The 27,202-nt window shown below is 37.2% G+C and overlaps 1 protein-coding gene across 1 annotated transcript in view; it reads right to left on the bottom strand.

Moving 5' to 3' along the window:
* Nucleotides 1-27,202, bottom strand: part of HYDIN (HYDIN axonemal central pair apparatus protein) — a 429,930-nt gene that overhangs the window by 276,734 nt on the left and 125,994 nt on the right. Inside the window, exons 11-13 of the mRNA XM_063597736.1 lie at nucleotides 17,966-18,084; nucleotides 12,436-12,659; nucleotides 4,017-4,084 (exon numbers count right to left, since the gene is read on the bottom strand). Of these exons, the coding sequence (XP_063453806.1) occupies nucleotides 4,017-4,084; nucleotides 12,436-12,659; nucleotides 17,966-18,084 (411 nt within the window). The remainder of the gene's footprint in view (nucleotides 1-4,016; nucleotides 4,085-12,435; nucleotides 12,660-17,965; nucleotides 18,085-27,202) is intronic.

Raw genomic sequence — 27,202 nt, 5'->3', positions numbered from 1 at the left:
AGAGCAGACCACTTCACAGAATATTCTCATACCTGCCTGGGGCAGCTAACTCAGGATAAAAATGGTATGCTTACGCTGAAAGGGAATCAGTACTTGAGGATCTCTCAGTTCCTGTGTGGCTGGAGAAGGACCCAGGCATTACACATGGATACATGGCACCCTTCCTCCCACTCATGGTTCTGGAAGGTAGTTGGGTTGAGAACAGTGAACTTGCCATGGGTCTGCAACAGGGCTGCCATAGCAAAAGGCCAGGCAACCATACCTCAATGGCTATGAAGGGAGAAGAGAGATTAGCTTTACACTGTCCAACGGAAATACAATGCAAAACACAAATAGGTGACATTAATTTTAACAACATAGTGCATTTAACCCAACATGTCAGAAATATTATTTCAACATGTAATCAATAGTATTTTACACTTACAGCACATCTCAGTGTGCTCAGTAGCTTCATGGGGGAAGCACAGGTCTAGCTCTAGGGAGAATGGAGTCAGTGGAAGCCAAGTCAGTGTTGGCTCTGCTGGAGCTGAAAGGACAAGCCATCAGTGTTCCCACAATACCTCAGGGGAAATGGGCGCCACGGGTAAGTGGTTAGCTAGATGAGGCACCCCCAGGCCAGTGCCTCAGTGCCCCCCAACTCCTGCCATGCTTGCTTGGTAGTGTGGGAACACATGAGAAATACTAGTTGGGTTATAAAAAAATACTTAAATTTTCTTCACAAAAAACATCTAAGATGATTGAGATTAAGCATCTTTTAATATGTCTTTCATAGACCTTCTATTCTGTTTAAACACTTACCAATTCATACATGTCTATTCATCTATTTGCCAATTTTTCTATTGGATAATTTCACTTTTCCTCATGAATTAGCAGGAGTTAGTTTCATGTATTCTGAAGGTTCATGTATTCTGATTTTAATACTTTGCCTATTATTTATGTTGCAAGCATTGTCTTTTTACTGTGTTCATGAAATCTTTTTGTTTGGAAATTTGCTTAATGTTAGGGAGCCACACTTACTAACCTTTTTCTTTATGGCTTTTGCATTGGGCATCTTGTTTAAGACCTTCACACTTGCTAGCATATAAACATAACCACCTATATTTTCTCCTGATATTTTAAAAAGTTTGTTTTTCATTGTTAGCTGTTTAATAGATCTGAGATTTTTTTCTGTGAAAGATGTGAGGTAAAAGTCTAACTTTTCTATTATTTCCAATGGATAACAAATTGTTTCTTTGCCTTTTATGAAGCAGCCCATGCCTCCACTGATCTGAAATTTCACATTGAGCATGTGTAAATTCCCCTGTGGTCATGGCTTTGTTTCTATTAGTCTATTTGCCTATGCTTTAAAGTACATTATAATATCTGATAAAGTCCACAGTCACTGGTCTTTGTTTCAAAAATTTATTGGCTCTTTCTGTGAATTTTTCCCCAGGGAATTAACCAATTATCTTCTTCCTGTAGTGTCTGCACATTTATTGTTAGGTTATTTTATAGTTTTATATTCTTAAATGATATTTTTCTATTATATTTTCTAGTTAATCATTGCTGATATATTTAAAAATCTACTTTTTAATAATATTTTGCTTGAATATCTTGCTAAACTCTTATTAGTTCTAATGCCTTGTCAGTTAATTACCACAGTTTTTCTAGGTAGAGAATAATACATTCTATAAACCATGATAGTTTTGTTTTTTTCTTTTCAACTACTTATCTTTTATTTCCTTTTATTTTCTTATCACAATGGTTTGGACCTCAAGGACAATGTTATATGATAGCTTGAGAAGAGTTTTTTGTTTTTTGTTTTTTTTTGTCTCTGAAAATGAATCAGAATGCTTTCAACATTAAATTGTAATATCCCAGTCCCCAGAATAGTGTCTAGAACATAGCTAAACTAATATTACTAAATATACGTTACTAAATGAATAAAGGTCCCCATTAAATACATTTTCCCACTGTAGGTTTTTTCTATTTTTCATTCATCATATTAAGGAATTTCCCTCCTACTCCTAGTTTTCTAAGAATTTTTATTTCTCATTATGAATGAGTGTTGGATTCTGTGGAATATTTTTCTCAGCATGAACTGAGATGATATAAATTGTGGTAAATTACATGAATGGATTTCCTGTTACTAAACCATTTTTGGATTTCTGGGATAAATTCTACTTGGTCATGATGTAATTTTAAAAATGCCTCTCTATGCATGTGATTTGCTAATGCTTTAAAATCAATGTTCATAAGAGAGATGGGTCTATATTTTTCTTTTCTTGTGTTGTTTTACTGTGAATATATTTGTCTCCTAAAACGAGTTAATAGCTTTCTACATTTTTCTGTGATGTGAGATACATCCATTTCTTCACCATTTGGTAGAACTCACTTGTAAAGCTGTTTGACCTAGCGTCTTTTCTTCAGGGGTAGATATTTGACTTCTTTTTCAGTATATTCTATGATTATTTTTCTATTCAGGTTTTCTACTCCTTGCGGTAATTTTAATAACATATGTTTTCCCCCAACTCATCCATTTCTCCTATTTTTTAAAGAAGTTGTATATAGCATTCTCTTATCTGTTTTTACTGCCTTAAATATCTGCAATTGTATTTCTTTCCTGGTTCCTAATAAGAGTTATGAGGGTTTTTTTGTTGTTTATTTGTTTTTTAGAGACAGGGTCTTGCTCTTTTGCCTAGGCTAGATTGCAGTGGTGCAATCACAGCTCACTGCAGCCTCCAACTCCTGGGCTCAAGAGATCCTCCTGCTTCAGCCTCTTAGGTAGCTGGGGCGACAGGTACGTACCACTACACTCAGCTGATTGTTTTGGTTTTTTGTAGAGATGGGGTCTTGCTATGTTGCCTGGGCTGGTCTTGAACTCCTGGGCTCAAGCAATCCTCCCGCCTCGCCCTCCCAAAGTGGCGGGATTATAGATGTGAGCCACTATGCCTGGCTGATTCTTAATTGATGTTGCCCAGATTTGCTAAGTTACAGCAAAATTGCTGGTTATCTCCCACTATCCTTTTCCTTCTTCAGGAAGTAATGAAATCCCTAAGTTTTGGTTGTGAATGTGGCCAACAAGAATGAGGCTGTATTTCCTAGCCTTATGTGCAGCTTGGTTGTGGCCACACAACTAAGTACTCACCAATGGGATATAACCATATGTGGCATGTACAACTTCTAGGAAGTGTCCTTAAAAGGAAGGGGTGTACTCTTTTCCTGTCTCTTCCTCCTTTCTGCTGGCTGGAATGTGAGTATGACGGCTAAGGTTAGGGCAGAAAACTTGACCAAGACATAGAAGCTACATGCTACCTATGATGGAGTTACAGAATTGAAAGAGCATCCAGTTGCACACTATAAGGACAAATGTTTTTCTTCAGTTTAGAAATTCTCAGCCGCCATCTCTTCAAATATTGCTCTTTGGCCATTTTCATTCTTTCTCCATCTAGCATTTCTGTTAGATACAAGTTAGAACTTTTAAACCTTTAAACTTAGAACTTGTATCTATTAGATACAAGTTAGTTAGTTAGTTAGAACTTTTAAATCTTACTTTCCATGTCCCTTTATTTCCCTTTCATGTAGTCTAACTCTTTTGCTTTCAGTGCTACATTCTGGATGAATTTCTCAACATTAGTTACTTGTCAATATATAAGTTTTATGCCTGACTGTCAGTGTTTGGGGTGCTCAAGTGGAGAAGACTTCTAGATAAAAGAGTTTTAGATATTCTTGGAGCTCAATAATGGGCTTACCACTGGTATATAGCATTTACATTAACATTTCAGAGCTGAACTATAGAGTAGATTCCAAACAATGAATCAGTATAAGATTTCTTGGCAGTAACTGACTTGGGATGGTTATGTGGACTCTGTTTTCTTATGCAGGGCAATCAGATATAGGGCACATGTTCTGAATGTCCTTGTGCTGGACTTCCTATTCCAGTGCTGTGGAACGGGGGTTCTTTGTAAACCTTCCTCCTTCCACGTAGAGAAAAGGAATCCTATTCAATTTCTAATTTAAAAAGGAAAATTACTCACCAAAGGAAACATCACCAAAGTGCAGAGCTGGAACATTAAAATGGAAGGTAGGTCCAATGACACAGCCTCTGGAAGGAGGAATACAAGGTGGGGGAGAGGGAGAGAATCCAGTGAATCAGAGTCACAATCAGGAAGTAGGGCAAGGATAAGTACAAAAACCATACCTTGACTTTATGTCAATTATAGTATCCAGGATTTAAAGAAATGATGACATGATGGTCTATCACAGTGGTTCTTAAAATTCTTTTTCATGATTCAAACCATGGGTTTTGACAAACAATGCTGTGGTTAACTTATTATCTTATTTCTACCAATGAATAGGTGAGAGGCAGAGCAGATAGATCACCAAACAAGGGCACAAAATGTTGTTATTTTGAATGAGACACATATCATGTAAAGTTATTAATGTGTCAAGAAATAAAAATTATAGGTCTAAACATGTAATACACATCAAAGACTATCATTGATACTAGTAATCCCTGTCCATGCTTTCATATAAACTGTTCCAATTCCACTCTTACCACTGTGACATTCCTACCACTGTGACATTCACTCACTGTGATGTTGGCCAGCCACTTTATCTCTATCAGCTTCTGTTTCTCTTCCTCGTGTATAAAAGAGAGGACTGGACTAGGTGACACTGAATGACTCTTTACTCTAAATGTTGGTCTATTTCTCTCTCAGTGTAAAGCTTTATGATCTTGGAGAGATGCTGTAGCTTAAAATAAATAATAGAGAGATTCTATGACTTCTAGCTTAGAAGGTATTGTAGGTAGAATAATGGCTCCCAGAGATATCTATGTCCTAATTCCCAGAACCTATGAATATATTAGGTTACATGGCAAAGAGGAATTAAGGTAGCAGATGGAATTAGGGTTGCTAATTAACTGAATTTAAGATGAGGAGATTATCCTGTCTTATCCTAGTAGGCCCACTGTAATCACAAGGGTGATTTTAAAAATAGAGGAAAGAGACAGAAGAGGAGGTCAGAGTGCTGCAATCTGAGAACTCAACCTGGCTTTGAACACAGAAGAAGGAAACTTTGAACACAGAAGAAGGAATCCAGGAATGTGAGCAGCCTCAGAAAGCCAAAAAAGGTTAGGAAATGGGTTCCCCTCTAGAGCCTTCAGAAGGAAACACAGCCCTGCCAACACTGATTTTAGCCTAGTTAGACCTGCATTAAGTCTATAAAACTGTAAAATATTAAGTATGTGTTGTTTGAAGCTACTAAATTTGTGATAATTTGTTACAACAGCAAAAGAAAACTATTCAGTTATCTTGTTTACCTTCAGAGCAATAATATTTTTCTCCATGATCCATGTAAAGACATGGATTGGTGCCTTAGTGATACTTCCGGTTGCTTCAGCTCTGACTATAATGTGATGAGAGGTTGTTGTAAGCCTGGGAGGAATGGCCACAGCAAAGACTCACTGCAACAAGTTTCAGGTCTAACTTTCTCATGAGCATTTATTATATCTCATGCTAACGATCTGAAGTGATTTTAAAGGGAGTGGTTGGGACTCAGCCTGGAATTGGGATCCAGTTGAGAATGAAGTCAACAAACAGGCCGACAGGCTATATGCTTCACTTGAAAAAAAGCTTTTAGGGACCAAAGTAACAAATAGATCAAAAGTGTCTGACATGCGCAAGATGCTAAAGAAAGTAGGAAAGAAGTTTAAAAAATTTACACAAAGCAGACATTTAATCAATGCAGAAGTTTAAACAACCAGAGATACATGACACTTGTTCAAAGGCACATGTAACTGAGGGAATTGTGGCTGAACCATCCCATCTGGACTTAAGATATGGTCACATTAATTCTCACAGGGATTCAGAATGTTAGGACAATCTATGCCAAGGTTGTACCATAAATCACTGCAGGGGTCTGTTAAAACTATAATTTGAAAGACAAGAGAGAGAATGATTCAATTATTACAATATGTAAGTGAGACAAGTTGAATACAAAATGTATCTGTGCTATGGTTCAAACTTTATAAAATCACATACATAAAAATAGGAGGGAAGAAAATTGCTTGTGGGTAATTTAAAAAATCACACTAATTTTACAGTGTTGTTTATCCAACCACTGAAAATATTGTGTTATATAACTGGAAGAGTAAACAGAAAGAGAGAAAGTATAATATTTGTTATGATCTTTCAAGGCACACTAGCTAAAATACTAGCTTATGCAGTACTGAGAAATGAGTACCTGGCAATAAAAAAGTAAGAAACAAAATTCCAGAACCTACGATATTAACTTTATAGACATTTCCTGGGCTACGAGGCCCAAGAAAGTATTTCTGACAAAGTAAAATAACAAGTCAAGTCAGTGTTAATGTGTGGAGCTGAGAACAGATGATGTATTATACATGCATTTTTACCCTTTATGAATAGACATTTATTCATGACACTAGATTTTTAACAGGTTTTCAAAATTATTGTTAGTGGTTTGAAATGCTACAAACCACTAACAATGCAACACTATCGGACAAATGAAACACTGAGCTTTAAAGGAAGTGAACTGAGGAGGAAATTTATGTAAGTCTATTTCTCTTAGCAATTGATCATGAGTTTGGTGATAAATCCCCATAAAGATTCTTTCCATAGTCAGGTTTGTTGAAGGAAACTAGAAATGAACATCCAAAATCAAGAAGTGGCATGTGAATTTTGGTAAATGGAAATGTCCAGAAGATAGAACAAGAGGCTTACCCTGCACAGAGCAGGTGGAGTACTAACTAGTCCAAGTTCACTTGTGAGCAGATTCCTGGGAGATCCCTAAATCCTATTATTCCCAATGGAAAACCCAAGTACACCTTAACCTATTTAGACATTGCAAGTGACATGCATGACTACTCTGGGATCTTTAGGAGAACAGATCAGAGATTTAAAAAATTCACCCAGGAAATTACAGAAGTATTATTCACTATTACAGCCTCCTGGAATTTCTTTTTAAATGACAGCTTCATTGAGATATAATTCACACATCATACAATTCACACATTTAAAGTGTACAAATCAATGTTTTTTGTATATTCACAAATATATGCAACCATCACTACAGTCAATTTGAGAACATTTTTATCACCTCAAAAAGAAACCTCATGCCCTTTAGCTGTCACCCACTATCCTGCACCCTCCAGCCCTAAGCAACCACTAATCTACCTCAGATCTATATAGATTTGCCTACTTTAACCATTTCATATAAATGGAATCATGTAATGTGGTCTTTTGTGACTGGGTTCTTTCATAATGTTTTCAAGGTTCATAATGGATGAACCTTATTTTCAAGGTTTATAATGGTGTCATTATGGCTGAACCTTGAAATCATTATGACAAGTGAAAGAAGCTAGTCACAAAAGACCGTAGTAGCAAGGTTCATTCATGCTACCATGTTGTAGCATCTATCAGTGCTTCATTTTTTTTCATTCCTTTTTATGGTCAAATAGCATTCCACTGTATAGATATAACACATTTCATTTATCTTTGGCTACTATGAATGATACTGTTATAAACATTCATGTACAAGTTTTTGTGTGGATATATGCTTTCATTCCTCTTGGGTATATACCTAGGAGTGGAATTGCTGGTCATATGGTAACTCAGTGTTTACCTGTTTGAGGTGCTGATAAATCATCTTCTAAAGTGGCTGCCATGTCTTACATTCCTAATTACCAGTGTATGGGAGTTCTCATTCCTCCACCTTTTCACCAATACTTACAGTAGTTCCTTATCTGTAGTTTTGATTTTCTGTTGTTTCAGTTACTTATGGTCAACACGGTCCAAAAATATTAAATAAAAAATTTCCAGAAACCAATCAGTCATACATTGTTAAGTGCCTGTCACTTTGCGTAGTGTGATGAAGTCTTGTGTCATCCACTCTCTGTCCAGCCGAGGTCATGAGTCACCCTTTTGTCCAGTGTATCGATGCTGCATATGCTACCCGCTCTTTAGTCACTTAGTAGCTGTCTTGGTTATCAGATCAACTGCCACAGTATTGCAGTGCTTGTGTCTGAGTAACCCTAATTTTACTTTTGCGCTTTGGGGCCTAAAAATGCAGATAAAGGGAAACTACTGTATTTTCCATTTTAAGATTATAGCCATCCAAGTGAGTGTGAAGTAGTATCTCATTGTGGGGTTTTGATTTATATCTCCCTGAGGATTAATGATATTGACAGTCTTTTCATGTGTTATTGGCCTCTTGTATATCTTCTTTGAGAAATGTCTGCTTAAACGCTTTGTCCATTTTTAAATTGAATTATTTATTGAGTTATAATTGTCCAATAATTTATTGTCCCTTATCAGATATATGAGTTGCACATACTTTCTCCCATTGTGAAGGTTGTCTTTTCACTTTCTTGACAGTATCCCCTTTGAAGCACAAACTTTTTTACATTCTGATGAAGTCTAATTTATTTATTTTTTCTTTGGTTGCTTGTGCTTAGATGCTGATTATCTGAAAACTATTGCTTATTTGGTTTTTGGATATGGATATTTAACCCTATTTTTTTTGTTTGTTTGTTTTTGAGACAGAGTCTCACTCTGTCACCCAGGCTGCAGTGCAGTGGCACAATCTCCGCTCACTGCAATCTCCGCCTCCTGGGTTCAAGTGATTCTCCTGCCTCAGCCTCTCAAGTAGCTGGAATTACAGGCATGCATCACCATGCCCAGTTAATTTTTTTGTATTTTTAGTAGAGACAGGGTTTCACCATATTGGCCAGGCTGGTCTCGAACTCCTGGCCTCAGGTAATCTGCCTGCCTCAGCCTCCCAAAGTGCTGAGATTACAGGCATGAGCCACCACACCGGGCCTATCCATATGTTGTCTTCTAACAGTTTTATAGTTTCAGCCCTTACATTTCAGTCTTTGATCCACGTAGAGGCAGTTCCCTTCTACTCCTAGTTTGTTACTTTTTTTTTTAATCATAAAAGGGTGCTAAATTTTGGCAAATGCTTTTTCTGTGTTTACTGAAATAATCATGTGGTTTTTGTCCTTTATTCTATTAATATGTTGTATTACATTGATTGATTTTCTTATGTTAAGCCAACCTTTCATCATTCAGGATAAATCCCACTTCGTCATGGGGTATAATCCTTTCCACATGTTGCTGGATTTGGTTTGCTAGTATTTTGTCAAAGATTTTTGGGTCTAAATCCATAAAGGTTATGGGTTTTTAGCTTTCTTTTCTTGTAATGTTTTCATTTGGTTTTGGTATCAGGGTAATACTGGCCTCATAAAATGAGTTGAAAAGTGTTCCCACCTTCTTATTTTTTGGAAGAGTTTGTGAAAGATTTATGACAATTCTTCATTAAACATTCAGTAGAAATTACCAGTGAAGCCACTTGATCTTGTTTTTTGTTTGTTTGTTTTTTTGTTGGAATGTATTACAGGTCTATTCAGATTTTCTATTTCTTCTTGAGTCAGTTTTGGTAGTTCGTGTCTTTCTAGGAATTTGTTCATATCATCTACATTATCTAATTTTTGGCATACAATTGTTCATAGCATTATCCACGAATCCTTTTAATTTCTGTAAGGTTGGTAGTAATGTCCTTTCTTTTATTCCTGTTGGATAGAGTGTGCTGTAGATGTCTGTTAGGTCTAGGTGGTTTATAGTGTTCAACTCTTCTATTTCCTTTGTGATCTTCTGCTTAGTTTTTTATTATTGAAAGTGGGGTATTGACATCCCCTACTATTTTGCTGAATTGTCTATTTCTCCCTTCAATTCTGTCTGTCTGCACTTCACATATTTTGGTGCTCTGTTATTAGATGTGTGTTTATAATTGCCATATCTTTTTGATGAATTCACTATCTTATCATTGTAAAATGCCCTTCTTTGTCTTGAGTAACAATTTTTATTTTAAAGTCTATTTTGTCTGATATAACATAGACTCTCCAGCTTTCTTTTGGTACTGTTTGCATGGTGTATATATTTCCATCCTTTTGGTTTCAACCTATTCATATCTTTAAATCTAAAGTGTGGTTATCTTGTAAAAAGCATATAGATACAAGATAGATATCTTGTAAAAAGCAAAAAGATATAGATTTTTGGCGGGGTTGTTTGTTTTGTTCTAATCCATTCTGCCATTCTCTAACTTTTAATTGAAGTATTTAATACATTGACATTTTAATGTAATTGTTGATAGGGCAGGACTCATGCTACTTATTTTCTGTATGTCTCATGTCTTTTCTGTTCCTCTATTCCTCCATTACTGCCTTTCTTTGTGTTAAATGGATATTTTCTACCCTTTTGAATTCCTTTGTTATTTCTTTTACTGTATTTTTAAGTTTCTTCAGGGAATAGTTTAAAGAATGGGCAATCCTGAATTTGGGTAAATAATTCAGAGTCAAAAGTGAGGGCAGTAGTATTCATGCATCAGGAATGTCTAACAAACCCAAATACATGAGTTCTTGCACCTAATATACAACCTTGCTTGAAGGAGGTACTCAATAAGAGTTTATTTAACAAATATTCAAAATACATATTTATTCCTAAAAGGGGTAGCTATGTATGTTGATGGTAAGACACAGTATTATTAGGCCTGAACTTAAAATAGGGAATGGCCAGGTGAAATTGGGATGGGCTTTCTTATTAAACTTGAGGGGCAGTTAGCCTTCCTTGGCTAGCACTTTCCCTTTCTTTCATCTACCTGAAAAGTAAAACTGCTCCTTTAATATCCTATACTTTCCTTCCTACAGATAGGGCCATTATTCCTTCTATCTTAAATGTTTTTAGAGCAGAGCTTAAAGGTTTTATCTTTGCTGCTTATGTATGAAGGCTTGCTTATGATACTGGATGTTGTCAAGGGTGCTTATGACTCAGAGCAATACTTCCTGATGCCCAGTAGTCAGCTTCCAAGAGTTGATCTGCTGGATCTTATCAAAGGCCCTCATGGGACTAGAGGAGCCGCGAATTGGAGACAAGGTTATATTCACAAGTTTGTTCTTCCTACTTCTTCAGAGAACCACCCTTCACTGCTTGTCATGAGAGATGAGATGTTATGAAGGTAGGAAGTGGGCTGAAGTTCATATAAATGAAAGTGTATTCCCACCCTTCTCATGTTGTATACATACCCAAAGGATGTTAACCATGGGCTGGGATAAGCACGGCACACATTCGTGAAGAGTCAATGTTATTCAAATATTTGGAAAACAACCCTCATTTTTCTCTTATAACAAACACACAGGTATTATGGAAGAGAACGTAAATGCCTTGTGAATGTTTCAGATAAGTCTTGAGACTTAAAAATAAAAAAGATTATGATTGTGACAGGCTGCTTTGGTCATGCCATAGAACCCTTGAGGCACACACGTTCACTCTCCTTAGTTGTTGGGGGTTGTATGACTTTGCTAGGGCTGCCATAACAAAGTACCCTAGACTGGGTGGCTTAAACAACAGAAGTTTATTTCTGTTGCTGTCAGAAGTGTTGGTGATTGCAGGGTTATTTTTTTCTGAGGGTCTCTCGCTTCAGCTTCTCTTTATTTTTTCACATGGCCCTTTTCTATGTGTATGTCTGTGTCCTAATGTCCTCTCCTTATAAGGACATCAATCATATTGGATTAAAGCCCACCCATCTGACCTCATTTTGCCTTAATTACCTCTTTAAAGGCTCTATGTCCAAGAAGAGTTACATTCCGAGGCACTGGGTGTTAGGACTTCAACATATAAATTCTGCGGGAAACAATTCAGTGCATAACAGGGACACTGAGGTGCAAGAGTTGAGAATAAATAGTAATCACCTTTCAGCTAATCTTGAGATTCTGAATGTATAGTATATATCATGAGATCAGTACATTTTCCTTGGATCCTTCAGGTCATATGTCTCTATCTCTTTTCTATGTTATCCCCAGGGCTTGCCCCAAGGGAGACCTCAGCTTGTAGATGGAGGGAGGTCTTGCTAGCAGTTACCAGAATAAGAGAAACTGCCATGGTAATTAACAACCTGCTGCTGTGGGAATCCACATAGAGTCAGAGCAATGTGTTTACAATGCTTGGAGACATAATAGTGAGATCATGTAAGTAATTTCCTTAAAATAAGAACAAAAGACAAAAGTTTAGAGAAACTGTGATAATGGCCAAAGCTTAGCCCAGATGATTTTATTCAGGTGTTACTGTAATAACTTATTTTCTCTAAACATCCTAAGACATAGAGAGTAGCTAGAAGCTAGTTTAATGTCTAAATCCTTATTTTATAAGACTATAACTTGTAGAAAAACTAGATCCCCAAACAGCATCTGTATCTATAATAACTTATACATGTTCACTAGGGAAACACTGATGGAAATTTAACACACTCTATTATGCTGATGTGTTCATATCAACAAAGATAGTCATCAGCATCCAAGACAGGATCTACTTAAAAAGCTAAAAAGGCAATAGGTTAAAACTTCTGTTAGTTTCTACATTCATTATAAATGTACCTTACCTAATGGTCAGTTTCACAGGCTCAGGTGACCCATTGACATTGACCAGGAACTCTTCTTCAAAGTTTCCCAGGATGGTAGAGCTGAAGGAGATCTGGATAGCTTGGACTCCACTTGGTTCAATGATGCCTTCCTTGGGACTGAAAACAAAGCAGGCCCCCAAAGCTGAAGTTGGAGGGGTCATGTTGAAGAGAGCATCGATGCTGCCTTTGTTGTACAGTATCGCCTATATCAATAAAAGGCAAGAATGTGAAGGTCAATGGGCCTCTGACCTATTTTCATATAAGCATGTGTCTGTACTGTTTAACAGCAACAAAGGGAAAGTTGCAGAATTAGAACCAAAGAAGAACACTCAGGGACAAATGAACAGTCTGATGCCTTGAGTGTTTGAAGATAGAACTCCCAAACCAGAAAGTAATTTTACATTTTTAGTCTCCTCTTTAACATGAAATTAGTCATATATATTATGCTTGTGCTATAAAGACTGATCATAATCACATATACTGATGAAGAGCCTTAAAATATTCCCTTTTTTGCTACTCTGTATAAAGTAACCAAGGGAAAGTAAGTATTTCTCTTATACGCATGAGAAGGCTGAGGTTAAGCAGCATACTTAAAAATAAAAAGCAAGTTAGAATAGCAGAGTGAGAATTACCTAAACCTATGTTTATAATGTAGCTTGAAGAATGTAAATGAGACATCACTGTGGATCCCAGATGACAAGGGTTCTCTTTGTTGTGCTATCAGATTTCATCCTATTGAGATATTTTCATCTCAGATTCTACTGGATGGATGATTGTTTTGAGATTCTTATGCAAGCAACTGTTTTACTATAGAAAAGTTGTACTCCTATATTCTAGTGTTCTGGAAGCATGTTATTGCCCATATGTGGTTGCACACTGGGTTTAGTGTGTGCATGTAAAGAGCTCATGCCTGAGCTCCTTCATGCACACTTGTGACATTAGGCGTCCTACATGGCAGGCCTCAGTCTACTGTCCCTACAATTCTTGTGCACGAACCTTCACTACAGCCATGTTGTTCTATCCTGGCTTCCAAAGACACCACCTCTGATCCTTGCCAATGCTGTCCTTACACCTAGAGGGTGAACAGCATGTTTTCCTGATTTATATAGGAACCACCCTCAACCTACACATAAGGCTTTGGAGGACAAAGAGCATGAGAGATCTCAAAGAAACTTTCAGAAGGTTAGCAGGCAAATGTGACGTGTGTCAGGAATGCGGAAGCTGAGGGAGGAGGATTCCCGGAAGAAGTCAGATGCAGACAGAGGTCAGGAGAGTAAGTTTGGAGCAAAGGTTACAGACATTATTTTTAGTTAGAGATTATTGTCATCCCTGACCTTGAGGAAGAGAGTAATTCTAGTGGGGCATGACTGCAGAATCCAGAGGACAAATATTTAGGGAATTGAGTGGGTGTACAGGAAATAGTAGCTGACTATTTTAGATTCCTGTTTTGAGAAGATGAGTGGTGAAAGGTGAGAATGGGAGTGGCAAGACTGTGGGGAGGTACTGTGGAGGAGACAGCATATTTATAATAAATGAGATAATGCATATTCAGTGCTCAGCCTAGAGGAAACACTCACCAAAGTGCTGCCTGTTGTTGTTGTAAGAGAAGAGAGCTTGGTAACTAAGGGAATGGGGTCTGAGTGGAGGCAGAGGAGGATGAGTTCAGGGGCTCAGGTTGCAGGGAAGAGGGCATCCAGAATATATGATGGAGAGAAAGAGTCGGCAGCAGAGGCAGAGCAGAGGAAGACAGCCTCTTCTGCCAAGAGAAGACGGACAATGCACCAAAATAGAAGCATAAATAATTGCTGCTTGCTATTTTATTCATCTTTTTATGTTTCTTTCGCATCTCCCTCATTCTAAGGTCCCTGGTAGCAGGAACCAGGCTTCACCCTTCATTCCGTTTAAAGAGACCATGTAGAAAAGTGATTATGGCCAGCGACTCTGAAGCCAAACTGCCTGGGTTCAAATCTCAGCTTTGCCATTGACTTACTAGCTCTGTAACCTTGGACAATCTACTTAGTTTCTCTGTGTTCCAGTTTCCCCATGTGTAAAATGTAAGTACTACTAACTTCTCATATTGCTGTAAAATTAAATTTATTAATTTATGTAATTTTTAGAATAGTGCTTGGCAAATAGTGCTTAAAAATGACAGAGACTGTTGTTATGTTTTCATTTGTTTGTTTGTTTTTTGTTTTTTAAGAGACAGGGTCTGGGTCTGTTGTCCAGGCTGGAGTGCAGTGGCGCCATCATAGCTCACTGTACCCTTGAACTCCTAGGCTCAAGTGATCGTCCTGCCTCTGCCTTCTGAGTAGCTGGGGCTATAGGTATGTGCCACCACACCCAACTAATTTTTGTGGGGTTTTTTTTGTAGAGATGGGGTCTTTCTGTATTGCCCAGGCTGGTCTTGAACTCCTGGGCTCAAGTGATCCTTCCACCTCAGCCTCCCAAAGCACTGGAATTACAGACATGAGCCACCACACATAGTCAGTGACTGCTATTTATATCCCCAGTGCCTATTAGAATGGGTTTAAATTTTACCTGTGCTTAAGAAGTGACTAGTACGTACTAGTGGTAACATGAAGGCAAATTGAAGGCATTAGTGGTAACTTGGAGGACCCTGTTCTTCTCTTTCAGAAGATGCATGCATTGCCTTTTAGTTTTTTTGGTTAGCAGAAATGTTTTGCCCATATTTTCTGTATGGTGAGAATTCCTCCATTTTTAAGAATATGACATCATTCTTCTCCTCCTGAGAAATAAGCACCTACTTACGAATACAGAAACCAGCAATAGTTTTGGGACACAATTCAGAGGCCTTTTGATTACTGATAATACTCTTTCCCTTGAGGTCTAGCTCCTTGGAGAGAAGAAAATTTATAATCAAACTTTGCCTCTCATTTGTTTTCCTTCTTAATTACACTGGGGAATAGGGTATACTCTTGGGGTTAATGGTTTATTCTTTATGTATCTGCTATTGTTCAGCAATGACTAAGGGCAATAGCTAGTTATTCAAATTTGTCTCAAGTAGGTAATGCAATAAATTGAAACAGAGATGCAATGAAGCATCAGCATTAAATATGCAGACAGTGCAAAATATTCCCATAAGAAGCACCTTACCGTGTCCTTCTCTGCCACTGCACAGCTCTCCAAACTGTCCAGTCTGATGCATCACCTCATTGAACACTTATTTAACTGGCTGTGGTTTGCTTTACTATTAAAATTAGGGAGGGTGGGAAGTGGTGGCCTCAAGTACACTTCTGCTAAATTTACATTCAGGGAAACCCTATCCATTTTGCATCAGAACTAAAGCTTCTTTTCTGATGTGGCACTCATAAGTTCAGTCTGTAAGATACAGGAAATTCACACTGGATGAATTACAGACAAAATATCAGTTTAATGAGAACTACTGGACTTTTTTTCCTTCTCCCCAAGTGACCTCTCAAATGCAATCCAGGACAGTATGGGATATAGCTGTGTCACTTGTCATTTCACGACAGCCATGCGACTGACTTCTTCATTTACACAGGGTTCCTATGCATAGTCCACCTCAGTGTGACATTACCATCTCTGTTTACCTTCTGCATCATCCCATTTAGGCCACAGTTACTTTGTGAATGTGGGGGATGCAGGGTACTGTCCCCACACCAGGTTAGGCTGGGCTAAGAGCCAAGTGGTTTGGAGGCTGGGTTTACCCGAGGTGAGAGGTTGGGATGCTGAGAACCTGAAGGGTTGAGAGGCCAGCAAAGGCCTTCTTTTCCCAGAACAGGAGAGAGAGCCCTAGTCCCCCAGGACTCACTAACATTACATGCTGCAGGACCCTGCCAAGTTACTTAACTACCCTGGCATTCAGGTTTGCCGTTCCTTGAATGCACTTCCTCTTTTACTGTGCATACAGCTAATGGAATATGAATGTAAGTGAAATGTGCTACCATCTATAAAAATATCATATACGTTCCCCCATGCCCTTTCCCCTTCCACAATCTTGTAGACCACGTGGTAGGGGTGGCCAAGCATGAGACGTTCCAGCTTCTCTGCTGGAAGAGAGCACCTGCTCACTAGAAACCTTTGTTTTGGACTTTATGTAAGGTGTAAAAGAAACTTCTAGCATATTTGAGACATTATGTATTTTTGTATTTGTTTGTTACAATATCTAGCACTACCTTAACTTCTCTAAGACTCAGTTTACCCAGCTATGAAATGGAAATAGTTAATCGTACCTCACAAATAGTTCTCACAAATAGGTTTTTATTGTTTTGGGGTGGTTTTTGTTTTTTGTTTTTTGTTTTTTTTGAGACAGAGTCTCACTCTGTTGCCCAGGCTGGAGTGCAGTGGCGCGATCTTGGCTCACTGTAACCTCCACCTCCTGAGTTCAAGTGATTCTCCTGCTTCAGTCTTCCAAGTAGTTGGGATTACAGGTGCCTGCCAACATGCCCTGGTAATTTTTGTATTTTTAGTAGTGATTGAATTTCACCATATTGGCCAGGCTGGTCTTGAACTCCTGACCTCAAGTGATCCACTGCTTTGGCCTCCCAAAGTGCTAGGATACAAATTGGGTTTTTGTGAGGACTAAATGAATGACTGAAGGTCAAAGCACTAGCACTGTGCTCAACACACATTAAGGGAGATGTGTATGATATTAACTACTACACGATCCACATTTCTCATATGCAAAATAGATGTAATAAAGCCTAACTTTCACAATTTGGTAAGGATTAGAAATCACACACACACACACACACACATAGACATGCACACACAATAAAGTATGAATCTGAATCTGGCACCTATTTGTCACTCATTAAATAATTGTTTAAAATACCTCTATAAAAATACAAACATATACAATGAAGGAACTTTCCCAAAATGAAGTTTCAAGGGTTATAGTCTGATGTAATGTAAAAAATGTGCCCTAGATACAAATTTAGTGATGGGGAGACACTGAAGTAAACACTGATCCTGAATAACTCATGCATACATCCTGTAAAATTTCATTTTCTAATTAATTGGAAAGATAAAGCAGGAAAGACTCTTCCAGAAACTGATTGGTTTTTAAAACATGGATTGGAGACTAGTGCATTAAGAGAAAATTCTGAAGTGTGAAAACAGCTATGCTCATTAGGACGTTCTAGAAAATGTAAAAGGTTATCTATCCTCTGATCTGTGGAATTTATGTTGTCAGAGAACAAGCACTAAACAGATGGGGAGATGTATTTATGAGTTTTCCCTTTGCAATCTACAAAACAATGAGGATACAACCAGTGAAACTATGGCTTTGATGCTTTTTATCTTTTACTAAAGTGAAGGAGGGCTAATGAAGATAAAAAAGTTGTTCCCCTCATGATGGCCAGGCAGGAGGAGGAAGAATCTGAGCACTCCAGGGTCTCAACAAGGATGAGTAACGGCGAATAAATGTGATTGCATACTCTTTCCATCAAATAAAAACATATAAGATAAAACAAACCCCAAAAGCCAAGTACTGTTTGAAGTATCAACGAACAACTCTAGTGCTTACCTCATAACAATGTGCAGATCCAGTGAAAACTTTCCCAATATCCAGCAATTCAAAGTTGAAGTGAATCTTAGGTCCCATGCCTTCCCCTTTGATTCGGAGGGGCAGACGGATTTCTCGGCCTAGAAAAACAATTCAGACTTTATCATCCAAATGGTGCTTCATTTACCCCAAATCATGTTCCCTCATGTACGTTACCAATATAAATAATCAAAATTATTAAATAGCTCCCTGCATTGCACCGAGGGAACTGCAATTTAACTAACGCTGAAGATTCATCCTATATGGGAGCCAATCATAATCCTGAATGCCAAAATCCTGACTGCCGAAATTGTGAAAGACCAAAATCCCAAAGATATAATTCTGGAAAAACAAAAGACATTCTTTACAATATATTTATTTACATTTTAAAGAGGGATTTACTTGAGAAACATATAAAAACACAACAGAACACTTCAAAGGCCACTTTATGCAATAAAATAGGCAATAATAGAATGCATATTTTTGCAAGCATAAACACAGGTAGACTAACAACAGTCACATGGGTATAACAGTTATGAGCATACAAGCTTTATTTATAAAGGAATAGGTGAAAAAGGGCAAAGTACAAATGCATGTCATTATGGTTGGTAACTGCAGACACCCAGCTTTATAACTGTGATCACCTGAAATACCATATGAACAACTTAAGTCTTTTGAGAAGATGGATCAAAAACCATGATGGGTCACCCCCACTTAGGCAGTTTCCCAAAGAGCTGAGATCTCCAGAAATTTTACCTCTCACAAATTCAGATGTACAAAAAGACTATCTCTTCATGTATTGAGGAAGTGTCAGCATTTTTACGTACACACACAATGCTTACGCACAAAGGCAACGTCGTGATAATGCACTTGCATGGAGTCAAATTTCTATGTCCAAAGCAGCAGAGGAAAAGTCTGTCCCAGCTCTCAGAGACAAACCAATGTGCCTTCTGTATTTGTTCTCTCCCAAGTCCCTGGCTGGTTGGATGGGGCCTGTCAGCATTGAGGGCAGATTTTCCCCATCAAGTCCACTCAGACTTACACACAAATCTCCTCTGGAAACACTCACAGATATACCCAAAATTATGCTTTACCAGGTTTCCACCAGTTTTTACTGGTCAAGTTGACATCTAAAATGAAGTCCACAAGCCCATCCCTTGTCAACCTGGCACCCATGTGTTAAACCATACTAAATTTCCCAGTAAAGACAAGGTAATAGTTCCACCTAACATGGTACAATCAGCATAATGCAACTATCCTGTGTGCAGCTGAAAACACACTAATCCCTTCCCTAGACTTTGGTTTTCAGGATTTCAACATTTGGGATTTTAATCTTTCAGGACTGTGATTTTTGGGATTTTAGACACCAGGGATGTTAGACTTTAGGGATTTTGATCCTTAGGGGTTTTGATCTTTCAGGAACTCAAGATTTGGGATTATGGCATTTTAAATTGTGTCTTTTGGTATTGTGATCCAAATATTTTAAGAAAATAAGAATACTGCTAGTTTCTTATCTTTAGGGAGCAGACTGTATTGCAATTTACATTTTAGCAGGAAAAAAATTAAAAATTTTAACCCAATTCTTAACATTATTCCAAAGTTTCTTACAAAGAAAAGTAATTCTAAATCAGAGAAGGGTGACCATTGATTGATGCTTCTCATAAAATGAGAGCCAACCTGGGGCTCCAAGGGACATTATTCACATTGATCTTCCTTAGATTTAGGAAGATCCAGAATATTAGGGATCTGAGTCTAGGGATCTTACCCGATGCTTACTTTTGCTGAATTTCTTCCATGTAGAGATAATGAAATGCACTTAACAATATCCGTTATAACAATTCTACAATGAACTCACGGTCAATACAGAGCACACAACCTTTGAAGTACTGACTGGTTTTGTTCCCCCTTTTTAAAATGAAACTATCTTTGTTCGATAATACGTGATCATTACAAAATTTAAAGAGAATATGAATAAAATTATCTTATAATTGCATCATCCAAAGATAACTACTGTTAACATTTTGGTGCCTATCCTTTTATATTTAATTGTATCACAATACTGCTAATGCAAACGGGAATGTATACTATGTTATTTTGCAACCTGCTTTTTTCATTTAATAATACCTTTGGAACATTTTAACATATCATTAACATATCATACCTAAAGATCTCCCTTATTCTTCTTAATGGTTATATGGTCCACTGTTGGGAGGCAAATATGTTTAAAACTCTTACTGGACATTTAAGTGGCTTCCAACCTTTCATTACAATTTGTAGTGTAATTACTATCATCGAACATGTATCCGTGAACAATTTTTCCATATTTTCTTCCAGCACTTTGAAGATATTATAGCTTTCCACTGTTTCTGTTGAGAGGACAGCTCATACTCTTATTGCTCAATTGAAACAATCTATCTTGTCTTCTGATAGATTTAATTTTTATGCACACATATTTATTTTTGTCTTTAGCTTTCAGTGATTTTACTATAATGTTCCTAGGCATGGTTGCATTTATCCTTTCAGGGGCTTGTAGCACTTATTGAATATGTGAATAAATGTCTTTCATCAATTCTGAAAAATTTTGAGTCAATATCTTTTCAAATATTGTTTCTTCTCCACTTTTCACCTCTGTCTTTTGTGTGTGTGTGTGTGTGTGTTCTTTTTCTATATTTTGTCTCTGCATGCTTCAGTATTTTCAGATATTTTATTTGATTTATCTAATTTCCACTTTACAAAATCTCTCTGGCTATACCTAACAAGCGGTTAAATTCATCCACTGAGTTTTTAATTTGTTATTATAACTTCTTAGTTCTAGACTTTTCATTAGAATGTTTCTAGTTTTCAGATCTCTGCTTAATTTTGATAAAAACATTTTTAAAATCTGTGTCTGATAATTCTATGATCTGGTTCTCCTGGGTTTGTTTCTATTGTTTACTCTGGTTTTCTATCAGATTGTCTTACCTCCTCATGTGCTTGGTCATTTTTTGATTGAGTGCTGATCAGTATATATAAAAGTTATAGACATAATTTAAAGCCATAAGAAGATAACTCCCTCCGGCTTCTAGCTGGTGACTGGGGGGCATTAGTAATCCCAGACAACCTAATTTAGCTGTTCTCAGCTAAGGTTTTGTGAGAGAATTAAGCCCTGCAGCAAATCATTTGAGTGATTATTTTCTCAACTCTCCCAAGAAGGGTAGGTAGCTAGCATCATCCTAGGTACAACAGAGATAAATTAATTCCTCATAAACAATAGACACCTTAGAACGTTAGGGATTAATTATCTTCTGGATCTCCAGTGGAAAACTGTTTGAAATTAAACCAATAACAACAATGATTCAAAGCTGAACTTCAGTCTCTTTGAGGACTGGCCCATTTCTAATTCACTGGGTCCTACTCTAAAGTCTGGGGGATTAGATTACTAGGGCCTTTCCTCCTGGGACATACCACGGACTTTTGTTTTCTTCTTTAACCTTACTTATCTTTTTAGCCTCTCTGCAGTTTTTACCAAAAAGGCAGTGTCTTTAAGGATAAAGTGGCCCCCAAAGTCTGATGGTCTTGATTTCCTTCTCTTGGATCTTGGCCCCATGTTCCAGTAGTTCTCTCTTGCCTTAAAAAACAGACTCTAAAAAATATTTTGCCTTGCTTTCCTAGGTGTTCTTAGAGAGAAAGAGTTAATTCAAATTACCCAGCTTATCATTTATGAAACATTTCCAGAACAAAGGGATGCACATTTGACATTGTGACAGCTGTAGCCATACTGCTCTCAAGAATGGTTGTGCTAATTCCACACAAACATCTGTAGTATTTACGGGTTCTTTCTCTCCACATTCTCCCCAGCAGTGGGGATATCACCACTTTGAAAATCTTTGATAGTTCGATGGTTTTCCTTAAATGTATACCATATAATTTCAAGTTCTCTAAGGAAAGAGGATATATTTGTTCTGTATGGACATTTTGAATGTTCAAAATACTTTTGATGCTTTGTTGATGTAGTTTTCAGTATTACAGAAAGTATGCTTAGAACAGCCAAGTGATATTTCTAATTCATTATCATCATTTTAACGCCTTGTGACATTTTATGTTCCACTGTCTTCTGTTGCTGTTTAGCTTTTGTATCTTTAATGCTTTTTCCCCATGAATGTCCGTTAAAGACAGAATACTTGTCCTTTTGTTCCTTCTAGTGCTTGGCAACACAGTGGTCATTAGACAAGCATTACTTTGATTATAAGAAGCAAAAGCCATACTTAGGATGACTGATTTATTCAAAGGGTTCCCCTGCTCCATCCGATCCCTGGAAAAGAGGTTCCTCTAAAGATCAGGTGTTAGCTGTGGCAATACTCTAAACTATAGATAAAACTTTCCTTTTTTTTTTTTTTTTGAGACGGAGTCTCGCTCTGTCACCCAGGCTGGAGTGCAGTGGCACGATCTCGGCTCACTGCAAGCTCTGCCTCCTAGGTTCACGCCATTCTCCTGCCTCAGCCTCCCGAGTAGCTGGGACTACAGACACCCGCCACCACGCCCGGCTAATATTTTTGTATTTTTAGTAGAAACGGGGTTTCACTGTGTTAGCCAGGATGGTCTCGATCTCCTGACCTCATGATCCGCCCGCCTCAGCCTCCCAAAGTGCTGGGATTACAGGCGTGAGCCACCGCGCCCGGCCAATAAAACTTTCAAAGGGCCCAAACTGCATTACCCTACTCTATTATTTTTGAGGTCTAGACTATTGGGAATAATTTACACTCTTTGGTCAAGAGAAAAGTATTTTGATTGAGATCCAACTTTCAGAATGGCAAAGAAAGAGAACTGCAAATATATCATGGAATAAACTGCAGGACTATTTATAACTGTCAGGCCTAAAACTTTCTCCATCTGTTACCTTGACTGCCTTTTTTTAAAAAAAAAAAAAAAAAAGGAGATATGTTGTAATAAAGTAGTGAGCCAATGTTTCTTTGGTAGTTATTAATTACTTCAAAGGAGTTTGTCTTATTTGTTGCTAGCCACTCCCCTCACCCAGAACAGGAGTACAAGTAATGCCCAGCCTTGAGTTTCTAAGTGTTAGTATAAATTTTAGGGTCACATTACAAATGCTACTTTTCCACAAGATTTTCTAAGCAGATATTTTTCTTGTCTTGGCAAAAGGCAGCAAGAGATACAAGCATGGAGGAACTAGTAAACTTTAAGGGCAGACTCCTTATTAAAAGACCAAAATATTTTAAAACATAGAGCAGTCCTCATCTATGACTGCAGCGTTCTGATTTCACACATGAGAAGTAGGGAGATGCACTACAGAACCCCTTTAATGACCCTGAAGTCCCCAAATGCAACAGATCCCATTGCATTATGTACCAGGAAATGCAAACCATGGGCTTTCAAAAACTTTCCATCTGCTATGGTCTGAATGTTAGCGTCCCCTGAACCCCAAGTTCATATGTTGAAATCTTAACTCCCAAGATGATGGCATTAAGACGTGAGGCCTTTAGGAGGTGATATGATCATGAGGGTGTAGCCCTTAAGAATGGGATTAGTGCCTTATAAAAGCTGCCTCAGCAAGCTCGTCTGCACCTTCCACCATCTGCTGGTGCCTTGATCTTGGAATCTCCAGCCTCCAGAATTGTGTTGGATAAATTTCTGTTTTTCATAAACCACCAAGTCTATGGCATTTTATTATAGCAGCCTGAACAGACTAAAATACCATCTAAGATATCCTAGATGTTCCATATTATACTTGAGTTCCATTCCTGTGCAGTAAGAAAAAATTCAGAGGAAAAAAGTATAAATAGAAGAATAAACAGACATTATTCACTCATATTAAGACTGTCAACCTGGAAAATAAAAAAGAATTTATAAATAAATTTTTAAAATTAATAAGAGAGGGACTGTGTATGATGGCTCATGCCTGTAATCCTAGTGCTTTGAGAGGACAAGGTAGGAGGAACAATTGAGGCCAGGAGTTCAAGATCAGCCTGGGCAACATAGCAAGACCTCGTCTCTACAACTTTTTAAAAAAGTTAGCCAGGCATCATGGAGTGAGCCTGTAGTCCCAGCTATTTGGGAGGCTGAGGCAAGAGGATCACTTGAGCCCAGGAGTTCAAGGCTGCAGTGAGCTATGATCACATCACTTCCACTCCAGCCTGGGCAACAGAGCAAGAAGTGGTCTCAAAAAATAAATAAAATAAAATAAACAAGAGAGTAAGATTCAGGATTAGCAAACATTTACGAAGGTCAACTGTATTTCTATATCCAGCAACAGTCAGAAAAATTTAGTTTTCAAGGTTCTATTTATAATAGCAACAAAAATATAAAGTACGTAAAAATAAATCAACAAAACATACTTGAAACCTTCAAAGCAAAAGTTGTAAAACTTTATGGGAAGACATTAACAAGGATTTAAATAAATGAATGAATAAATAGAGAACTAGACTATATTCTTGAAAAGGAAGATTCAATGTCATCGAGAGTGTCCATTTTTTCCCAACAGATTTATATCTATAAATTCAATGTACTGCTAAACAAAACGCCAGCAGGTAGAATTTGGTGGAGTGTGGTGGGTTGATTTTAAAATTTAAATGGAAAATCAAAGGGCCAATAAAAAGAAGACATGCCGAAGGAAAAACAAATTGGGAGAACTTGCCCTTTCATAGACTCAAATCTAGTGGAAAGCTACTGTAATTAAGATAGTGTGGTACTGGGGCAGAAAGTGCAAAATGACAAAGGAAACAGAAGAGAAACTCAGAATAGATGCACAAATACATGTGAATTTGATTTATATCAGAGTAGGTGTTGAATATCAGTGAGGAAAGATGGCTACATAGTGTGGGGAGCTAAATCAGCTGATATCCACATGGGATCTGTGGTAGGCTGAATAATGGCCTCCAAAGATATTTACATTCTCACTCCTGAATCTAAATATTGCCTTATATGGCAAAAGGGTGAATGTTGCCTTATATGTCAAAAGAGGTAATTAAATTAATAATTTAGACATGGGGAGATTATCCTAGACTATCTTCGTGGGCCCTAATATAATCACAAATGTCCTTAAGAGGAAAGCAGAGGGAAGCTTGACACAGAAGATGAAAAGACAATGCAATGATGCAACCAGATTAGAGTGATGCAACCACAAGCCATGGAATGCTGGCAACTTTAAAAGCTGGAAAAAGGAACAAATTTTTCCCAGGAATCTCCAAAAGGAACCAGCCCTGTTGACACCTGATTTTAGCTCAGTGAAACTGATTTCAGACTTCTGAATTCCAGAACTGTAAGAGAATAAATGTGTGTTGTTTTAAGTCACTAAGTAACTCGTAACTTGTTTCAGCAGCAATAACAAACTGACACAGAGTCCCTCCCATCTACTCTACACAAAAGTCAACTCAAGTTGGATCAATGTGATGGTAAACTATGAAACTTTTTAGAAAGAAATATAGAATGATCTCTTTACCAACTTGGTGTAGACAAAGGGATTTTAACAATAAAAGTGAGCAAATTATAAAATAAAAGATTATCAAATGCAATTACATTAAAACTCTTGTTCACTAAAATCACCTTAATGAGAGTGAACAGACAAGACACAAACTGGGAGAAGATATTTGCAGGACATATCAAGCCAGTTACATCCCAAATACATCAAAAGCCCCTATGAATCAACAATACAAAGACAACACAATAGAAAAATGGGCAAAGGCCAAATACGAATTTCACAGGAGATGAAACACAAATGGCCAGTCAATATAACATGCTATTTTCATTAACATAATGAAATTCATAATTGCAGAAATATTAATCAAAGCCACAGTGAGATTCCATTTCACAACTAGCGGAGGAGCAAAATTTTAAAAGTTGATCAATACTAAGAGAAGTCAAGGTTATGGAGTAAGGTTATAGGCACATCTCCTGCAGGTAGGAAAGTAGACTGGCACAACCCCTTTGGAGAAGTCTGATTACCTAGTAAATCTGAGTGTATACATCCTGTATGTCCTGGAGTTGCCACTCCTGGGGATATATCCTAGAAAAATTTGGCACCATGTACCTGAAAACATGTTCAAGAATGTTCATAAGAGCATTATTCTCAATAGCATAACAGCATTAAGTTAGAAACAACACAAATGTCCAACTGGATAGGAATTTTTATATATTCAAATAATAGAATATTAACTGTTAAACTAGAGTCTCATGCATGACATGAGTGAATCTCAGAAAAACAAATATAGTATGATAATATTTATGTAAAGTTTAAAACATGCAAAAATAAGTTATATATTGTTATGGGTTATACCCACATATGGCTAAAAAGCAGTATGAAGAAAACCAAGGAAATGATTAACTGACTACACAAAATTTTAAATGGATAGTTACCTCTCTGCAGGAAACAGAAGGACACAGATATTCTAAAATATGGTAGAGTCCCATTTCTTAATGTGGGTGACAGGTTCACAGTTGTTTATCTTACTATTATTCCTTATACCTTAACTATATAATACAAATATTATTTTGTGTAATTTCAATATAAATTTTAAAAACACAAAACTTGCTGAAATGTTAACTAATACATTTTGTTGTGTGTTTGTGTGCACAAAATTGTTTATTATATGGGTATTTCTTGGAACCCCAAAGCTCATTATCAGAATTTTCACATTTAATAATAATATGATGTAAGTTGTTTTACCTAAATTCATTATCTAAATGAAAACAATATTATAAGTATGATATGAATGTATGCATGTGCCAGCAAAAACATTTATGTTTGCTTGAGTTTCAGCAGTAAAATGTATTGTGTGTTACAGCCCGACCTTCAGCTGTTCTGACAAGACAGATTTGTTTCGTGCTTTCCTCGTTTAAAATGTGTTATGCATTATCAGCTCATCTTCCCACAATTTCCCTGATGGTTTAGTCTTTCATGGGTCCTAGAGTTTGTTTCTGCCAGGTACTGAGGGCAACTACCAACCAGGGAATAATTTAAACAAAATCTTTAGATCCTAGACTTTTAGAATCTTTAATACTTATTTTATTGTTTGTATTACAGTTCATGTTTACAGCAGTGCAGAAAGAAAATGTAATTCATGTCTAAAATTGTACAGTATCTTTACATGCTACAAACCAATACACCCATTTATATACTTACTTATTTAAGCATTATAGAGGTAATTTGAATATTTTAAATGCCTTGTGTTATACAGGAATCTTTGATGAGTTGTTATATAGGTATTCTAAAATGTTTTAGAAAAA

The sequence above is a fragment of the Pan paniscus genome, chromosome 18 (genome assembly GCF_029289425.2).
Source record: "Pan paniscus chromosome 18, NHGRI_mPanPan1-v2.0_pri, whole genome shotgun sequence".
In the NCBI taxonomy this organism is placed as follows: Eukaryota; Metazoa; Chordata; class Mammalia; order Primates; family Hominidae; genus Pan; species Pan paniscus.
The sequence above is the reverse complement of the archived record's forward strand: the minus strand, read 5'-3'. Positions and strand labels throughout refer to the sequence as shown.